Raw genomic sequence first — 20108 nt, forward strand, 5'->3', positions numbered from 1 at the left:
TACAACTTAAAAAATAAATTAATATTATTAAACACTACAAGAATGATTTTACTTCATTATTTATGAATGATAATAATTAATTATTTTAAGATTTTAAAGAATCTTCCAGCCCTATCTTATCTTAAGTCCTAGATAAGGCAATGTGTGTAGGCTCTTATATACATATAAATAATAAAGGTGTCTCTAGAAAATAATTTAATAAATAATTATCACAATTATAATCAAAAACAAATATTTTATTAATCATTTACAATGTTTTGTTCACATGATTTTATTTTTTCTACTATTATACCACCAGCGTAGACAGACTTACATTTGAGGAATGTGATAAGATATAAATATATGTTAGCCAGGTCAGTCTTAAGTCCAAATAAAATGTTAATTTAAACATAATATTAATAATCATAAATGAAAAATATGATAAATGCTACTGTGAAAGTAAATTTATATTATATAAATGCCTCATTAAAATAAAAGTATTGATAGTCTCACATTTGCTATCTAGTATAAAGAAAACTAGAATATATAAACAAATGGAAGCTGACCAGACTTCTTTTCATTTAAACTTATTGTGACAAAAGTGACTGAAAAGAATAAATCTATCCTAAAATTTCAACACACATCACATGTAGAGTTAACATTTCTAATATCTACTACAGCTCATCATGTGATGTCTGTTGTTGCATATAATTAGAATCATCGCATGCAGCTGGTGTAATAAAATCAATTTTGTATTCACACCGATATGGTTCTGTCACTGAAGTCAGTTTAGTTTCTAGGCCACAGTGAATATTAACCATAGTGATTCTATTTGGTCCGTTCCAGCAGGCCACTCCATTTGTATACTTCATTACTGAATATTTATTTCCTTCTTCTCCTGCCCATTCTCCCCAATCACCGAGGCCAACTTCCATACCTCCATTCTTAGATTTCTGTGTCACTTTCTGGAACAGACATAGTTTATAAATATATTCTTTATCCTCATATTCTAGACATTGGCCATCAAGTGTTGCATACTCTTGTTGTAAACCATAGTCTTTTTCTAAATTTTGTTGAAAGTTTCTGATGTTAGATTCAATTTCTCTCATAGCACGTTCTGCATCCATAAATTGACGACGGGCTTCTGTAGCCTCATCAATTAGCTTTTGAGTTTCATCATCATATGATTTTGAGTTATCTGGTTCTGTATCATGGTCTTCAGCATCGTCATGTGATAGATCACCATCAAGATTATCATCTTCAGAACCAGTAATATCCATATCCTCAACTCTGGGCACATCTTCTGCCTCTTCATCTTCTGCTTCTTCTGCAGCTTCTGCTTCAGCTGGACGGAACATACCTTGTTCCATCATTAACAATGGTTTTAGCAGTGGCCAAGTTATTGACATAAACTCCTCTTTATTCACACTTTCTTTATCTCCTAGAAAATATTGAAGCTCTTCGGCATCTACTTCTCCATCCTTATTTTTATCAAATATATTTCCTACTTTTATTTCATCTACAGTCAATACACCATCATTATTGGAATCAAATCTAGAAAATTGTTCACTAGCTTCTTTTTCTAGTTTCAGACGCTCATCTTCTTCTTTTTTTTGCCTTTCCTTTTCTTCAGCATCTCTGTAAACTTGAAGGGCCTCATTTTCCTTTGCTTCCAGTTCATTTTTCAGGGCCTCTTTTTCTTCTTTAATTTTTTGTGCCTCAGCTTTATCCTTTTCCAACTGGGAAAGTTGTTCAGCCATTTCTTGACGTTTTTTATTACCTTTTTCAATAAGTTCTAATCTTATAAAGTTCCCAGCTTTATGTAGATCAGCTAAATGTTGAGCTTTAGCCCTAGCTTCCTTACCTAATTCTTCACAGGTGTTGGTGCATACTTCAGGGGTGGCATACTCATCTGTACCATCACAACAGTCACAAACTCCATCGTTTACTTGTGAACTTGGAATGTTCTGTGGTCGATGTCCTGCATTTGTACAATGGAAAACCCCGTTTATACAAGCCGATGTGCCAGGCTCGTCACTGCCATCGAAACAATCGCAATAGTCATCATTCACATAACTGAAGGGTATGGTACTGGTTCCATCGAAACAAGTGAAATCTTTTGTCGGTGAATATAAGGACGCTTTCGATAAAGAAACACCGCGAGGCCTCGGAACATCAGTTTGAGCTGATATTACCCATGTAAACACGATTATTAGAAACGACTGTAATTTCTTAAGCCAAGCAGAATAAATCATGATTGAATACAGCACCTCCTCTCACTCCAGTAATCGCAAATTACGAAATACAACTTGATAAATAGAACGTGTAGGATAGAAATATGACAGCCGACCGCTGACGATGACCGAATGACATTCATGCAATCATATTCATACTCATGACGTATATTATGTTTGCATTCCTACCTTTTGGGCTTAGATATTTATTAAAAAATAATTTCCCAGTTAGACTTTGTGGTATATATAAAAATAAAAATGTAATATCAATTTAGTAACCAACTGATTATAACTTATATTAGCAATTTAATGAAACGCCTAGAAACTTTACTAATCTGCGCCGCTAATAAGCTAGCTCCTATCCTACAACATATATATACATTTCTAAGCTCTTTTCAAGTGATTTTTAAATTTGTTAAATGTTATTACAAAATAAAACCTATTTATTTTATCTGGAAGATATGTATATTGTAAGTTTTTTTTTCTTAGATATCTAACTTGGCAAATAAAACAGTATTTGAATAAGTCCTTCAATGGTTTTAAAAAATATACTGAATATATATTGTCTGTGTAGCGCAATTAACACGTGTGGCGCCTGGCGTGTGCAGTCTGCACTATAGATAATACACTTATACTCTCGTCCATATATACATACTCTTTGCTCTCGTCTCTCTGCACTGCACTCTTCGGTCAGTGTCAGACGTCAGATGCACATGTCGCCAAGCTTGAAATATTGTTTTTCAAATGAAATTTGAATATATGATTGGAGTATTTACGAGACCAAGATAAAATTAATTATTTATAAATTGATATTGCTCAAGAAAATGTTAATAATCATTTATAAATTTGAATGAAAAGAAGTAATAATCGTATGTAATACGATACGAATTAGAGGTGTTTAATATGAACGCCCAAGAAATGACGAACGAATTCAAATTCAGTATGTTGGAGGGTAAAATAGATAGTCGTATATTAAAAAGTTTGTCATCCATGGGATTGGAAAATCCAACACAAATCCAAGCGAAAACTTTACCATATATACTACTTGGTGACGATATAATAGGAGCTGCAAAAACTGGAAGTGGGAAAACACTAGCATTTTTAATACCAGCCATAGAAAAATTAATCAATTTAGGATTCACTAAAAATAAAGGTTGCAAGTAATTCAATTATATTTCAAACAAACAATACACTGTTTGTTACCTCAACCATACTGTGTCATCAATCTCAATTGTGTCTTCTCCGTCCTACTTGACATTGGCAAAATAGTCTGCGCCCTTTGGGCACAACTAAAAGCCATTAAACTAAGAATTGAACAATGAATCTTAAGAGCTGACAGGGTGCAGTAGCTAGAGTGTGTGAAACCTAAAGGGAAAATTGTGGGTTCAAGCCCAGGCACCTCTAAATTTCATTAGTGTTTAAAATTTATTTCATGTTCAGAGGTGAAGGAAAATGTTGTGAGGAAGCCTGCATGTGGATGTAACAGTTACTGGAGCAGCTTGGTAAAGTAAAGGCCAAAAAACAAAACTACTGAAATAGGAGAGGAGGCCTTAGCCCAGCAGTAGATTTTTCATTATCTGTATACTTATTTTTAGGTGTTGGTTGTTTAATAATTTCTCCAACAAGAGAATTAGCACTCCAGACAAATGAGGTTTTAAAGAAACTGCTGACTGATATTAAACTAACGCACAGTTTGATCATTGGTGGTGAAAAAAAAATGAAAGAAATAATGTTATTGCAAAAAGGTATTTTTAAATCAAATTACTTTAATTTTATAAACAAAATAAATTGTAAGAGTATTGATTTGAAATGTTTGTAGGTGTTAATATAATTGTTGGGACACCAGGACGGATACTAGATCATTTAGAAAATACTGAAAATTTTAACTGCAAAAACTTAAAGTGCCTTATCTTAGATGAGGCTGATAAATTACTTGAAGCTGGCTTTGAGAAAGTTATTGTAGGAATCATTAAAAAACTACCAAGTAAGTAAAATATCATTTACTTATGGATTAATGAATATCCCTAGAGTATATTTTGCTCATCCTCATAGCTTCAGAGTTGACCATCCATGCATAGGTGAAAAATTCACCCTGTTTATAAAATTGTAATATTTTTTATTACAATTGGAACATTTAAACTTTTTAGAAAACAGACAAACTGTTTTGTTCAGTGCAACAATAGATGATAGGGTAGAGAGATTAGCAAGGATGACATTAAAAAGTAATCCCAAAGTAATAGATATAAAGGACAATAAACAATCTACAGTTGTTGGTCTTCAACAGGGGTATGTATGCCTTAATCCTTATTTGCATAATTTATTTCAAAGTTACCAATTTAACATTCAACGTAAAAGTTACATGTAAAAGTTTGTAAGGATATATGTTTGTTAACCACAGCATGAACTTCCTTATTTACTATATATAGCACAGTAGCTTTTTTTAAATATATTAAAAAAAGTTATTATTTATTTTTACATTACAAGAAACAACCTGTATAAATATGCTAAATTAAATCTTTACCTGTGATTGTGTCTAAATACTATTATTACCTTTGTTCACAGATATTGCAGCTGCCCAGTTGAAAATAGAATATGTTGGTTATATAAAATGCTTAAAAAGACTAGAAAACTGAAAGTAATGGTGTTCTTTTCATCCTGTAAATCTGTCGATTTTCATTACGAATTTTTTAAAACACATTGCAAAGCATCAGTACTAAGTATACATGTATGTATTATTTTATTACTTTTGAAGTCAAGTGATACTTTTTATTATTCTCTTATTACGATTATTAAGATTCTAGAAAAAAGCTACTTTGAAATCTGTAGGTAAAGTCATTACAATTATTATGCCCTTGTTGAACATAATCATATAAGGAACAAAATATGTATATATTTCAGTATCACTCTTAAATTACTCAATTCAGCTTAAAAATAATTGTACTAAAATAAAATAGTAAAAAGTAAAAAAAAAACCAAACTATTGTTGTATCAATGATATCAGCACTAAACATATTTTTTTATTAAAAAATAAATACAATTCTTTATTTTAAGGGTAAACAAAGCCAACCAAGGAGAAAAGATGCTTATCAAACTTTTATCAAAGCTGAAAAGGGGGCCCTTTTCTGTACAGATGTAGCTGCAAGAGGCTTGGATATTCCATTGGTGGATTGGATAGTTCAATATGATCCTCCAACAGACATGAAGGTAAAGCAAAATTTTTAATAAAACAAACCGTAAAATCAAAATATTTTTTTACTATATATAAAACGAAATTGCCTTTACAAAGTATTAATAAAAAAAGTGAATCAAGGTAAAAAATAAATGTTTTTTTAAAGGAATACATACACAGAGTTGGGAGAACAGCAAGAGGTTTAAATAGTAATGGCAATGCTGTTATATTAATAAGACCTGAAGAAGAAGAATTTATTGAATATTTAAGAAGAGAAAAAGTTTATCTAGACAAATATAATTTTGGTGACACTCCTTCAGATGTACAAAAAATGGTAAATTATTATAACTTGCTTATTTTGTTAAAGAAGCAAACTGTGTTTAAAATTCATTTTACACTTATACATAGTAATTATCATAAGCTTGTACTTTTATATTTATTTATAGTTTTTCATAGTTACTAAATGGAGGAAAATAACATTTTATTTTTTTACAGTTGGAAGAACTTATAAAACAAGATGGTACTATGAAAGTTCTAGCACGAAAAGCATATCTTTCATTTCTAAGATGCTACAATAAACATCCACTTAACAAAGTTTTCAATATAAAAAATCTGAACTTAAAAATGGCAGCTAAAGCTTTCGGCTTTATTGAGCAACCGCATGTAGATTTTTGTATCCTTTTCCAAACAAATTATAAATGTTTTAGAATTTAAGGATTACGTATCAAATACTTAATAAATTAGTAAAATATATTCTTTCTTTCACAATCAATATGTATGACGAAAGTTCAAAAAGGGATAAGTAATAAGTAATTGACACTTTAAATATATTTTTACAAATTGATACTTTTTGTGAAACATTCCTTCTCATATTTCTGGATACCGCTCAAGAGACGAGACAAAGAAATACGTACGCGATATAATATGTATTTAAAATTAAAAAGTAATAAAAATATTTGAGGACCCAAAAATATATTGGCACTTAATATCTTCTAATGCAATAGAAACTTATATAATTTTTTTAGGAAATTGTTGGTTACAAGAATAGCTTCTGAGGTGCCTTTAATTGGGTGGGCTCTGTATTTGGGTTGCTTATTGGGGTATATTAAATAAAAAAAATATTATTGATACAAGCAAACAGAATGTTAATTAGTATAAAAAAAATAATTTCTTCAACAATTATATTACAGTGAAATCTAGAAAAGACAGCAAATGAAGAAGAAAGACAAGGTTTTTGTACTATTTGCTATTAGTTTTGGAAATATAAGTAATAAAACAATATATAACATGAATAAAAGTTTCATTGGAAACATTTTCATGAATGTAGTTATAAGGTTGTTGTATCAGGTAAAGTATTGTTTTCTCAAAAAGTGTAATTATTTATGATTGAACTTTTAAAAACATTTTATATTTAGATATATTTTATACAAAGAACTACAATTAATTATTTAAATGCTGTTCTTTATTTTAATATTATTATTAATAAACCTGACCCAATAAACGAGAAACTCTTTTCACATCCTGTAAAATATGTTTTTGATCATGTAATTCTATATGATGTGTCTAGAAATAAAAGGTCATTGGTTATTACATCAACTTTAATAAATATAACCATGTTTAAAATGTTCAGCTTATAGACCTATTTCCATTCCCTTTTTGTCTATAGATTTTCGTTTTCTCAGCTTTCTTATGACCAGGAGCATTTAGTGTTTTGAAATACCCAAAGCCACCACCTCCTTTCCTCTTTTGTGGTGGACCTTTATTAGTAGGTGCTTTCAGTTCAACAGCTGGTGGTACAGTAAAACCGAATGATTTTGATACTTTTGCTAGATCTATTGTGTCAATATCAAATATGGTTTTCAAATGATGAGAGTCATAAGCCCGTAGATAGCTCTTAAATGCTTCTTTAGCTGACTGATTAAGGAAATAGTTTCTTGAAATCAATTTTTCCAACTAAAACAGAACAATATATTAAGCTTTTGAAATTGTGAATTAGTGAGATATAATGTGTCATAAATTCTTAAGTTAAATAGCAAGATGCGACAAGATGGAATTACTGTCAAAATCACAATGATGTTTGTATAATAATGACAATGAGCATATTATATGGTAATAATACCATACATAACTAGATGATGTACAAACCTGTAGTTGAATATCAGCAACTTTATTCCAAGAGAATTCAAATTCATTTAGTGTAACCCTGGATTGTTTCAAAAACCTGAGGAACCCTAACTCTTCAGGTCGCAAGAATAACAAAGCATGTCCACTCGTACCCAGACCTCTTGCAGTTCTACCCACTCTATGAATGTATTCCTGTAAAAGGTATATTTTAATTAATAAAAATAAAAAATACTGTACATTTTACCAATTTCATTTATAAGAAAAATAGATAGCATTATTAACTTATAATAAAAATTATAATCATTTTAAATATATGATCTCTACCTTAGGGTCATCTGGTGGATCATATTGAACAATCCAATCTACGGCCGGTATATCTAAACCTCTTGCAGCTACATCTGTGCAAAGTAGTATACCACTCTCTGCATTACAGAATTGGAAAAAAGTTGTTGTTCGCTTAGCCTGTTGTTGTTTACCCTAAAACACATGTTTAATTAAATTTTAGTTAGATGAGACAAAGGGACCTGCTGGCAACAATTGATTCAATTGTAGTTAAATACATTTAAAATTATTTAAAAACAAAACATAGTTTAACTTACGTGAATTGACATGACTGGAAGATCAATGTAGTTAAATAGTTCATGGTGGTATTTCACAGACATACATGTTGAGAAGAACACCATTACCTTCTTTTTCCTGTTCTTCTTTAGGAATGTGAATAGAACCATCATACGTTTTTCAGAGGGGCATACAATGTATCTGAAAATAGTATTATGTTGACCATTACTTAGTATTACAATTATCAGTAATAACAGATTTTTAGTGGGGTTAAATTTTTCTATATTGCATGGTGTAAAACAATTATTTTAATATTTGGCAATTGAAACAACACAAAAACTATATTGTAAATACAATAGTTGATTGCAGTAAGGTAATCTTAGACTGTAGTTTGTTATAATATTTGTCAAGAAAGTTTTTTAGACAAAAAATAATTTTAAAATTAAAAAAAAAATGATCTATTTTAGGGTTATTTTGATAGGAACAATTTTAATAATATTTAAATAAATTTGAGATATAAATTATTTTTACCCTTGTTCCAAAGAGTCAACAGTAGCTTGTTCTCTATGATCATCAACACCCACATACACAGGTTCATGCTTTACAGCCAAAGCTGTCAATGATTCTGTTTTCTTGGTTTGTGTTGCACTAAATAGCATTGTTTGGCGGCGTTCTGAAAAAAAATAGTCATGTGTGGATAAGACATCTAAAAAATGTAACTTTGAAACTTTTATTCAGGATGATTCATATGACCAAAACATATTTTTATTTGTTGCTTTTGTCGCTTTATTTACAAAACTTGTCTAGTCTTTGCAAGTTTTTATAATAAAGGTTTACAGTTAATGAAAACTTAATTGGCATTCCACCATCTATCCAATGGATCCAGTTTGAAGCTAATAATATAATTTGTATTCAGTAAAAGCTTTTTGAGATTCTGTTTATGGTAACTTTAAATATTGTCAAATTTCTACTTACTTGGTAGCAATCTAATAATTTGTTTCACTTCTTCTTCAAAACCAATTTCAAGTATCCTATCAGCTTCATCAATAACAAGACATTGCAAGTTTTTGTATAAGAAGTCAGGTGTATTTTGTAAATGATCTAGCAGACGTCCAGGTGTTGCCACTAATATATTAATACCTGAAAGGAATATTTAATTTTAAATTTAATAATGAGATTTTATTAAACATAAAATGTTTCTTAATAAATGCAAGACAGACAGAACATGCCTTTTTTTCATATTTAAATAAGCTAAATATGGAGAATCTATGACATATTTTATGGACATGATATTTTTAATTGCAGTATAATAATTAATTCTTATTTAAAAAAATATTTTTTTTATAAGTAACTAGTAACAAATAACCTTTGGAAAGTTTTTGTGCTTCTGTAGTTCTATTAGCCCCTCCCATTACCAAACCATATGTATGATGGTGGTATTTCATCAATTCCATTAAAACTCCAAATGTCTGCATTGATAGTTCTCGTGTTGGTGACAGTATTATAACACCAGTGCCTAGAAATATACTTAGTTTGAGTTCTTTTGAAATAAATATGTACCTAAGTGTGAGTTTCATCATTAAATCAGATATCCATTCTTTATTCATTAAAAAACTCTGGACATTACATACTTTATTATTTTATACTGGAACAAAAACAGACATGCCTCGACAGATAACTGGAGACTCAAATCTGATTTTGTTTCAATATAAATAGTATGGTGCCCAATTTTCATGTTCGCCTTTGTATCATCACATAAAACAATTTACTTAACAACTTTTATAAAAATACATAAGTACATATAAGTTAAACTCTAAAACAATATAACTTTTTTAAAATAATATTGATGAATATTATTTTGTCATAGGTTTTTTTAGTATAATTTAACTGCTTACCATTTCTAGGTTTGAATTTTAATTTGTATATGAGATCAATAGCTGGTATGAGAAAGGCAAGAGTTTTTCCAGAGCCTGTTCTAGCCGCACCCACAAGATCTCTCCCTTCAAGTAGAGGAGGTATTGCTTTAGCCTGTATTTCTGTCATTGTTGTGAAACCCATGTCCTTTATACCCATAAGTGTTGCCTCACATACTTTCTCTTGTAAAGATGAAAACTTCTGATCGGATAAAATTCCTAGACATAAACTAGAGCCAGGCACTGAAAAAAAAAGAATGAATTAAGACTTTAAACTATTAATCTTTGAACAATGTCAAAAAAAGGTAATCTAAAAACAAATTATAATATTATTCAAAAAATCTTTTTTAAAACAGTAATATTGAGTTAAAAAAATATTTACATTCACTTTCATCTTCAGGCTTAACCTCAACTTCATCATTATTTTCAACTTGCTCATTTTCACTTTCTGATGCTGGCTCTTGTTTTGGCTCTGGAGTAATAGCAGCCTTTTGTTTCTTTTTCTTTTCTGCAAGATTTTTTCATTATACTATGTTAGATTTAATTTTTAATTATTAGTATTGATAATTTTATAATTATCGAAGTTCGTTAATAAGAACCTTGAAAATTTTAATACAAATTTTACTATTACTGCTCAATATTATATAAACTTACTTTTTGGCAACAAAACGGAATTGTTTTCAATAGTTTCAACTGGTCGTTTCAAAGATTCTTTTGCGGGAACTTCTTCAGATGTAGAAGTCTCAGCAGGTGGTTCTAAACAATAAACATTTACAATTTTTTAATCAATTAACCGTAATACAAAACTTCTTTTACAATTCATAATAAAATTTTAATATATTTAATTGATTTATACAAATAAACCTTCAGAGGATTAAAAATTTGGAGGTTACCTGTTTCTTGCGTGCCGTTTGCTTTTTTAGAAATCAATTTTAATTTTTTCTTTTCGCGTTTTTTGATTTTTCTCATTAATATTTTATCTGGAGTCGGCATCTTGTATAATCGGTAACGTTTTCTACGCTTCTATAAGCCAAACAATATAAAATTACTAAATACGCGTGTTGCAGTCAGCGTGGTAAATAAAAGAAATCACTCAGATTATGACAGTTACATCGGATGACAGTTGGCCATGTGAACATGTGATAGTTGTGGATTTGACTTTTCACTTTAAATGTTACCTACTAAACTATTATTTTTTAATGGTATAAATGGCAAACGTGCAAGAGTGTGGCCTGATGTAAAATGACACCATCTGTAACACCGAATGCCTTTAATTAATATGAAGGCTCTTTTCTTGGAAGTTCCCAAGTTGTATCGGTTCGGATAAACTGCCAGCGAAAGCTGGTTACAAAATAATATACAGTGCTGAACTTTGAGAAGACTAGTACACCTGAACCAATTGGTTTTACAGGTCAGTATCTGTAAACGATTGTCTCAGTATAACTAAATTCATAAAAATCATCAATCATAAAGACTGAGTGATTAACACAGTCCCTTATCTTCATTCATTTAAAGAGACCTACAAATGTAACTACTGCATAGGTCAATGTTTTGCGACTCATACTTGCCATACTATTTTAAGCATATTCCAACTTGGTAATTGTTAATTTGCTACGCATGTCCATAGATGTACTATTTTAGATTTCAAAGTGAGTACTTCTGAATGAATGAATATTTCCTTACACGTGACATTGGCGAAATTATTTGTGTTCCTTAGCATAAATTTAAGCAACAAAAAAATACTTCACCGTGTAGGCGTGTACCTTACTCTTTATATGTAAACTTTTTATTTATTAACATAATAATTAATAACACTAAGTGCTAAAATATATACAAATATGAATTAAAAATAGTTACTGTATAAAACTTGACCGCATGGAATGGTGGTAAGAATGCTAGCACTGCAGCAAACTAAAACATAAAGTACACTATAAATTGTAAACTTGTCAATGTCAAATCTTGACTCTTGAAGTCTAGCGTCACTTACATGTGATAAAGTTGTTTTGACTACGAGAACTTTTCTTAAATATAAAAAAGTGAAGTAAAAATATTAAAAGTGGAGTTCAATTATTACAAAAGTATACTAAAAAGTTTGTTTTTTTTATTGCAATTTCTTTGAGATTGTAAATCTAGATAAGTTCTAATATGGAAGAACAATCTAATAATCCTAAATTTAAAGATTTTAAAAATAAAATTTCGAAACAAACTCTTAGCGCTATTAAAACTATGGGTTTTAAGAGAATGACCGACATACAAACTGAGGTCATTCCTAAGGCTTTGGATGGGGCAGACGTTGTTGCTACCGCTAAAACAGGTTCAGGAAAAACATTGACATTTTTAGTACCTGTTGTTGAAATTGTGGCAAAATTAGTAAATGTTCAACAAGGTAACTTTATAAATTTTATTATTGGAAATCATAAAATAACTGTGAAGATTTTTGTGTAATTGTGAATAATTTATTTGACTAGCAGTAATATTATAATAATATAAAAATAATATTCTGTAGAAATAATAATGAAATCTTTTACCAAAATATGTACTTATTATCATAAAACAATAATGAATAATGTTTTTTCAGGTACATTTTGTATTATAGTGTCACCAACGAGGGAACTAGCTACACAGACTTTTACTGTATTACAAGATATAATACAATATCATGAATCGATAACATCAGCATTAGTCATAGGCGGAGAGAGTAGAAGATCACAGAGCATTGAACTTTCAAAAGGTTTGTTTTAAAATTATTTTGCAACATATTACACCGTAACTAGTGATTGTAATATATAATGAACAACAATGTTTCATATTTATGGTGTGCATTATCATAAAATGGGTGATGCTACCCCCACATTTACATTTACAGCTAGGCAGACAGTAATAATATGTTATCTATGTGATAAAATTTTGTCAAGAAATGATTATAATAAAATAATTAATAATTATTTCATTTCAGGAGTTCATATTGTTGTTGCCACCCCTGGTAGATTGTTTGACCATATGAGAACAAAGGAGTTTGATTATAAATATGTTAAATGTCTAGTATTAGATGAAGCAGATAAAATATTTCAATATGGTTTTGAGGAGGACATCAAACAGATAGTGAATCGCCTTCCAAGTAAGAAATTAAATTATAAATGTATAATATGGTTTTGACATTGGATGTATATATAATAAATCATATTTAAAATGCCTTTGCCTTTGTTATATTAGATTCAAAAGATCTAAAATAAATATCCAAAAGAATAAAAGTTTACTAGAAACCATAAAATACTTCTATAATTATCAAATATAATGACAATAAGAAGTAGATAAGGGCTTCCTAGATTTGTCTAGTACTATTGGCTTTATAGTCAAATCCAGGAGAAGCTAATAAAAAAACAGGAATGTTTTTACATTTTTGATTAACAAATAATATTTTCAGAAAATAGACAAACTATGTTATTCAGTGCTACACAATCAGAAACAACTGATTCTCTAATAAAGTCAGCTATGAAAGAAGATGTACAGTCAATTAATACTAATGAGGATAATGACCGAGCTACAGTTGAAGGACTCAAGCAAGGGTAACAATAATGATATGTTTGTCATCCTAAGTTTATTTTGTTTATAATTTATCTGCATGGTGATGAAGAAAACTTGTATGTGTTAGTTGTGAATCTGGCATATGTTTATTCACCACACTGGTCCAATGCAAGTATGGAGTAAAAAGGTTGAATAAGCTCCAAAACCTTCTCCTCAAACGGAGAGACCTTAGCCCAGCAGTATGAAATTTGATAACTAAATGTTAAATGAAACATTATTTTATAATTAAATGTTTGCAGGTATGTTATTTGTGAGACAGAATATCGCCTTCATTGGTTACATAAATTGCTGAAAAAGACAAACAACTCCAAGGTCATGATTTTTTTTTCAAGTTGCAAGTCTGTTGTGTTTCATTATGATTTTTTTAATAAATACTGTAACATTGGAGTATTATGTATTCATGTAAGTGTATTTTATAAAACTTCTTCAGTAATTAACAAACAATAAATAAAAAAATGCATTTGGCACATTTTCTTATTGTGAAACTATTTTTTATAGTATACTTAATTAAGCTTTAACTATTGTTAAAGCTTAATTAAGTATAATATGAAGGCTAAGCTTAAATTAAATTAATTTAACTTTAAAAAAAGATTGATTTGTATTGAGTTTAATTGTAATTTTATGATATCTTTTGCAAATGTCCTAGGGAAAAATGAATCAAGCAGACAGAACAGCAACCATAAATAATTTTTACAATGCTGAAAAGATGGCTTTATTTTGTACTGATTTGGCAGCGAGAGGCTTGGATATACCAGCTGTGAATTGGATAGTTCAGTTTGATCCACCATCAGATACAAATGTGAGATATTATTTCCTTATTGAATACATGCTACAATAATTATAGTAATTATTCACATATATTTTTGTCTTATTTAAATGGTAAAGGTTAACTGGGCTTGCAATTGTAAGTAGTGAGGAGAAGTATTATATTAGTCAATATAATAATCATGAATTTAATAATTGTCAATCCAAGTACCAATGATAATAGGTATAGGATGCATCAAATAGCGATTTGTTTTAATATTTATCCAGCTCTATTCATAGATGCAAAATAATAAATACTCATGCAAAGTTGTTTTTCTCATATTTACAGCAGAAATTACTAATAAATTATGTTAAAACAATAACTGTAATTCTGTTATGGTATTTAAATGATGAATATTTTTCAGGAATACATTCACAGAGTTGGAAGAACTGCTAGAGGATTAGGAGCTGAGGGAAGGGCTGTATTATTATTAAGGCCAGAGGAAAAAGAATTTGTTAATTATTTGCAAGATGCAAAAATATATCTGGATAAATATGAACTATGGGATCGCTACAGTGATTTGACACCTAAGGTAAACAATATGAAATTAATATCCACACGGGATAGGAAAGGTGGTGAAATTTAATATACTATTTTTGTTTATTTCAAAATAATGTATTTTTTGTATGAAGGATATGTAGGGCTGGGTCATGGTGTCATGTATGTGTTTTTTTTTAATATATATATGCAAAAAAATTTTAAAATGTATTTTTTGTTTAAAATCTGTGTGTTATTCATTTAATATAGATAGAAGCAGCAATGGAGGATCCCGAATTTTACAACTTAGCCGTTGAAGCTTTTGAAGGTTACATTAGAGCTTTCGAAGTAAAGAAATTAAAACATGTTTTTAATTTACTCAATATGGATTTAGAAGCTGTTGCTAGATCGTTTGGATTGAAACAGAAACCGGACGTCGATATTCGTAAGTACCGTGTATCACAAATATTTATAATTTTTGTCCGAAGATATAGGTATATAGGTTATAGGCTATTTATTTTATGTATTAATTGCCCAGCGATGTCGAAAGGCGGGTAATAGCTACTTTAAATATAAAAAAGTTATCATAAATGAAATTTAGTTATCATAAAAAAAATCAATTGTATATTTGTTCTTTTGTATTTTTTTTAAATATATGAAATAGCTAGAAAATCGACATTAATTAAAAAAAATAATTTTGCTGTTTTCGCAAACTGTGTACCTAACAAGTAGTGCCGTACATATGTATGGCATACAGTATGCTTGATATACATATGTACCATGTTGTGTTTATTATTTAACAATATATGTAAATGATGTATTAATTTCAGGTGTAGGATTTAGTAAAAAGCATAGACAACGAAAGAGGATAGCCGCAGAGCTTGCGAATAAAAATTCAGTACCAACTTCGAAATTGTTAAAAACTTAATTTATTTTTGTTATATTATTTGTAAATAGATACTATAATTACAAATTAAATATTTTTATATACATGTGTTTTTTATTATTACATACTAAGTGTTAAGATTATTATAAAAATGATTCAGTATGACTAGATGCGCTGAAAAAATAAAATGCTACAATATATCATGTGACACTGTGTGTGTAATTTTAACAAGTATTTACAATAACATATTTTTTTAAATTATAATGTCTATTACATAACGTAACTAAGCAATATATAGGTACTTAATGAAAATATAGGAACTTTACACTTTCTATATTGTAATGAAGTATCAAACACCTCCAAATGTCTATATTATGTTTGCTTATCAAAAAGCACATTCATCTTTTGGCACAATTACGTACATTAAAAGAATCTTGATAATAATTACACATTTTCGTTGTTTTTTGGTAGTAGAAAAACTTATTTCATGATGTATCTTTTTCGTCAACTGCCTTAACCATGTGTATGTATTTTTAATTATAATTGAATATATAATCATACTTTTTTTATCTTTTACATTAGATTTCTTATATTTTTTAATATTTCTGAGGTTTGTTGTGATTTGGATAGTGAGCATTCGTAATTTACTTATATATACATAGTTGCCTATTTGGGAGAGTTATTCATTTCATAAATGTTATTTCTTGATAATTTTTCATAGCAATCTTCATGATTGTGTTGATGATTAACGGCATATATCATAGAGTCTATTGTTTCCACGGTTGCTGGACACCGGTTTAGAGAGAAATATTGTACACACCTCCATGATGTTTTACCATGTGTTGTTGAATGCTTTGTGTACACAAAATTCATATGCACTAGTTGTTTATGTCCTTTTCTACTGTAAATATATTTGTAACGTACTGGAAGTTGATTGTCACATGATCCATTCATAACAAGTGAGAGAGCATCTGAAACAGAATATATCATTAATGCGTTTAATGATGTCAGTAAATATAGTGAAAAAAAAAACGATGTTTATAAGTGCAAAATCAATAAAAAGAAACAAAGTTGAGAGTATACTTTTAAATGTTAGTTTTATATATGGGTGCCAAGAAAATAAACGAATTCTGTACACATGATTTATTAACCATAAAAACACTCAGTATACTTTATGTTAAACATCACACAAGTACTACAAAAATAGCATATCATATAAAAAATATTCTTAAAAGACTTTAGCCACTTTCTTTAAAAAAAAGGCTATCACATTTGGGAATGTGAATATAAATTTACTTACTACAAAGATATAAAAATTAGCTCTACCAATACAGAGATCACAAATGTGTTACAGTATTGAGTGTAAATCACTGGGAAGATGTGCATTTCTACCATCACATGAGTAAAAATTTCAAGTTCCTTATTATAAAAATTATTACTTAATACAATAAATAGACTAGAATATGAGCAATAAAGTCTTGAAAATATGGCAGAGGATTGATGGCACAAATCTTTTATACATAATGAAAATAAAAGCAATACATAATGTTGGCACCTTAGAGCAGATTCTAAGTATCACAGGTTACTGACAATTATTGTGCTTAAAAATCTTAAAATGCAAATATATAGTTTTTCGATTTATTTTATAGTAACTTTAAATTTTAGGATAAAATTATTAATTTGGTCCCAAAATTTACTGAATCTATGATTCATTGATTTTGTTCTTTTGCAGTATCACTTGTGATTATAAAAATATATTTTTCTTAAAACTAATGTCTCTTCACAGGTATAAGCAAACAGGAAACTTATAATCTAAGGTGCATAGTAATCTCCTTGCAGTTGTGACACTTTAAACATGTCATTAAAATGTATTTCGAAACACGGTGATTTGCAAAATGGTAATTCACAAGCACTACACATGAATCGAGTATCACGCCGCTTGCCTATTCTCCAACAAAGCCTACAAGATCGTTGTGGATATTTCTTTTTTCCATCTTCCTTTTGTGGAATGGTAACAAGACGATGTTCCATAACATATCTTGGAATCTCTTCAGTCTTCAAGGTGTTAGTTACTTTACCGTTAACTAGATTTTTAAGATCCATAAATAATGAGTTCAACCCGGTACAATCTGAAATCACGATGGGCATTTTCAATTATATTTAGAAAATAAACAAATTGTCAAGGAAAATGATAATGTTGAAAATGCCATCGTGTTTTCATAGCATGGAGGGTTTGCAACAGAAAACAACAAATGCTAGAAGAATTAACAAATGATTGCATTTTCAACACAATCTCCATTTCTATTAAATAAAAATAAGCATAAATAAGCCAAACTATTTTCCTAACAAAAAATATAAACAATATTGTGTCTAACCAAGAATTTTTATAGTAAATACTGTCATAGAAAAAAGTTTTGACTTTTAAAAGTATATTAATACTTTCAAGAATACTACACACAAAAGCTAAGGAATTTGTTATGATGTCTATAGATGTATTGATAAAAATAGTTTATATTACAAATATAGAAAAGGCAATTATTTTTTATATTTGTGATATAAATACTGAAGCGATTCTTATAGTTATATAAACAGTGTATAAAACAAAGTAGATATGTTTAAAGTTTTTTTAAGAGATGGCAGACGAAAAATAAAGATATGAAAATGTTTTTACTTACTTTCCTGAGGCGATTGGTATTCCAGGGGAATAATTAATCCTTTCTTTAAGTCCCTTGAGTTTTCATAGCCCTTTGGAGTTGTACAAACAGCTGGATCTGAGACTATAATATCACTGTCGTCACATTCTGTTTTTAATTCCATCACCTGTTCTATAACTGATTGATTATTTCCATTATCCGAAGTTTCTTTATCTGTTCCTTTTTGAATATTTGGGTTTAAAGATGTTGTTATTTCTACAGGATTTTCCTCATAAATGCTTTGAACATTATCAAAGTTACTGCTTTGCACTAAATGATTATTCGATTTATTATTTGATATTTTGTCACAAATTTTAGGTCTTTTTTCTGAATTGATAATATCTGTATAATAATTTTTCTGAAGGAATTCCTCTGATTTCCTTTTTAAACTACTCAGCCTTTGCAGTTTTTCAATAAATTGTCTTTGTTTTATTAAATCTATGTCACTGTTATCAGATATTTCATTAGTAGTTGTGTCGTACATATCAGATGCACAAGACTCTGCATCTGGACTGTCGTTTTGAGCTGCTATGTTTTGTTTTGTTAATTCTTTATCAGCATCAAATGCTTCCTCCTCGGTCTGTAAATTTACAAATGAGAAGTCTTATTTATTATTTTGTGAATAACCTAAAAACTTGAATTATTTCATAACAATAAAACTTTTCTTTTTTGGTTTGGTTTTAAATATCACTTACTTCTTTATTAGTTAAACCTTTGATTTGCAACACTTCAGCAGTGCCTATAAAGCTAGTGAGATCTTCCCGTTTCACACTGACTTCTCCATGGTACATAAACTGCAATAAATCTTTCATTGCCTTGTGTGTGACATCCCGTAAAACGACTGCAAAATTTATTATCAAAATTTAAAGATATTCTTTAATACTTACTTATTTAAACAAATTTTAATTATTGTTTGGTCAATCATCAAGTACGTACCAATTGGATGTTGACACGGATTTAATTGAAACATTTTTTTGAAGTAAGGCGAACATATTGATAGTATAACTTTATGCGCTTGTAGCAAATGACCTTCGACTGCAATTGTTACATCGACAAATTCTCCGTTTCCTAATAATCCAGCAAAACCTTTACTTAAGTTTCCGTGGAAATTGTTCCAAGACAATGAAAATTGTTGGTCCATTTCTAGTCACCTTTTGGTCGCATCTGAAATATATTTTTGGTCAACTTCGGTCTTGTAATAACAATTACTGTTACTATTTCGTAAGTGCCAATACTTACTGTAACCATATAAATAATAATAAATAAAAATGTTTTCGCCAATATCAAGATGAAAGCAAAATTTGACATTAGCAAGCGGCGCGTCGCTTAGTGTTGTCCTTCATCAAATTAAACATTCAGATTAAAAAGTAGTGATTTTTTATCTTTGATTTAAATAGTAGCACATCATACCGAATAAATATAGCATCGATGTTTTTACTTATAAAATATAAAATGAATTAAATCTAAAATATACAGTAATTAATAAAAAGATAATCATATAACTACAGATTGAGAAGATTACTTTTTTAAATGTAATATCTTTGTACTTTCTGATGCCTGTATATTTTTGATTGTGGGTTTTTTATTAAAGTTATCATTATTAAAAATATTTATGTACTAATACGTTGTATGTTTAACATTTATTTTATTATTATAATTGTATTTATTATATTTAACAGGTGCTA

At 29.1% G+C, this 20108-nt stretch overlaps 5 protein-coding genes across 6 annotated transcripts; 2 read left to right on the forward strand and 3 right to left on the reverse strand.

The window, feature by feature from the left end:
• Positions 1-227: 227 nt before the first annotated feature.
• Positions 228-2332, reverse strand: LOC125067423 (glucosidase 2 subunit beta). Its single transcript, XM_047676028.1, has one exon. The coding sequence runs from the start codon at positions 2232-2234 to the stop codon at positions 654-656; it is 1581 nt and encodes a 526-aa protein (XP_047531984.1). The 5' UTR covers positions 2235-2332; the 3' UTR covers positions 228-653.
• Positions 2333-2908: 576 nt separating this feature from the next.
• Positions 2909-6668, forward strand: LOC125067255 (ATP-dependent RNA helicase DDX18-like). Its single transcript, XM_047675736.1, has 9 exons — positions 2909-3366; positions 3809-3958; positions 4033-4197; positions 4361-4499; positions 4776-4938; positions 5265-5417; positions 5549-5716; positions 5878-6055; positions 6573-6668. Exons 1-9 carry the CDS (start codon positions 3117-3119, stop codon positions 6596-6598), a joined length of 1392 nt encoding a protein of 463 aa, XP_047531692.1. The 5' UTR covers positions 2909-3116; the 3' UTR covers positions 6599-6668.
• A 19-nt stretch (positions 6669-6687) lies between these two features.
• Positions 6688-11110, reverse strand: LOC125067254 (probable ATP-dependent RNA helicase pitchoune). Its single transcript, XM_047675735.1, has 11 exons — positions 10871-11110; positions 10632-10733; positions 10360-10485; positions 9960-10220; positions 9431-9580; positions 9040-9204; positions 8596-8737; positions 8106-8265; positions 7831-7983; positions 7528-7698; positions 6688-7335 (listed from the first exon to the last, which is right to left on the reverse strand). The coding sequence occupies exons 1-11, from the start codon at positions 10968-10970 to the stop codon at positions 7009-7011; spliced, it is 1857 nt and encodes a 618-aa protein (XP_047531691.1). The 5' UTR covers positions 10971-11110; the 3' UTR covers positions 6688-7008.
• A 918-nt stretch (positions 11111-12028) lies between these two features.
• LOC125067527 (probable ATP-dependent RNA helicase pitchoune) lies at positions 12029-15772 on the forward strand. The gene is made up of 9 exons (XM_047676186.1): positions 12029-12363; positions 12556-12708; positions 12934-13095; positions 13402-13543; positions 13802-13964; positions 14209-14361; positions 14732-14899; positions 15115-15289; positions 15675-15772. Exons 1-9 carry the CDS (start codon positions 12123-12125, stop codon positions 15770-15772), a joined length of 1455 nt encoding a protein of 484 aa, XP_047532142.1. The 5' UTR covers positions 12029-12122.
• Positions 15773-15849: 77 nt separating this feature from the next.
• Positions 15850-19764, reverse strand: LOC125067211 (zinc finger and BTB domain-containing protein 44-like). 2 transcript variants are annotated; one of them, XM_047675669.1, is made up of 5 exons: positions 19663-19764; positions 19360-19587; positions 19119-19264; positions 18406-19003; positions 15850-16701 (listed from the first exon to the last, which is right to left on the reverse strand). In XM_047675669.1, exons 2-5 carry the CDS (start codon positions 19562-19564, stop codon positions 16397-16399), a joined length of 1254 nt encoding a protein of 417 aa, XP_047531625.1. In that variant the 5' UTR covers positions 19565-19587; positions 19663-19764; the 3' UTR covers positions 15850-16396. The 2 variants fall into 2 exon arrangements, with proteins under 2 accessions (XP_047531625.1, XP_047531624.1); XM_047675668.1 differs by lacking the exon at positions 15850-16701 and adding an exon at positions 17407-17859.
• Positions 19765-20108: the final 344 nt, after the last annotated feature.

The sequence above is a fragment of the Vanessa atalanta genome, chromosome 11, assembly GCF_905147765.1.
Source record: "Vanessa atalanta chromosome 11, ilVanAtal1.2, whole genome shotgun sequence".
In the NCBI taxonomy this organism is placed as follows: domain Eukaryota; kingdom Metazoa; phylum Arthropoda; class Insecta; order Lepidoptera; family Nymphalidae; genus Vanessa; species Vanessa atalanta.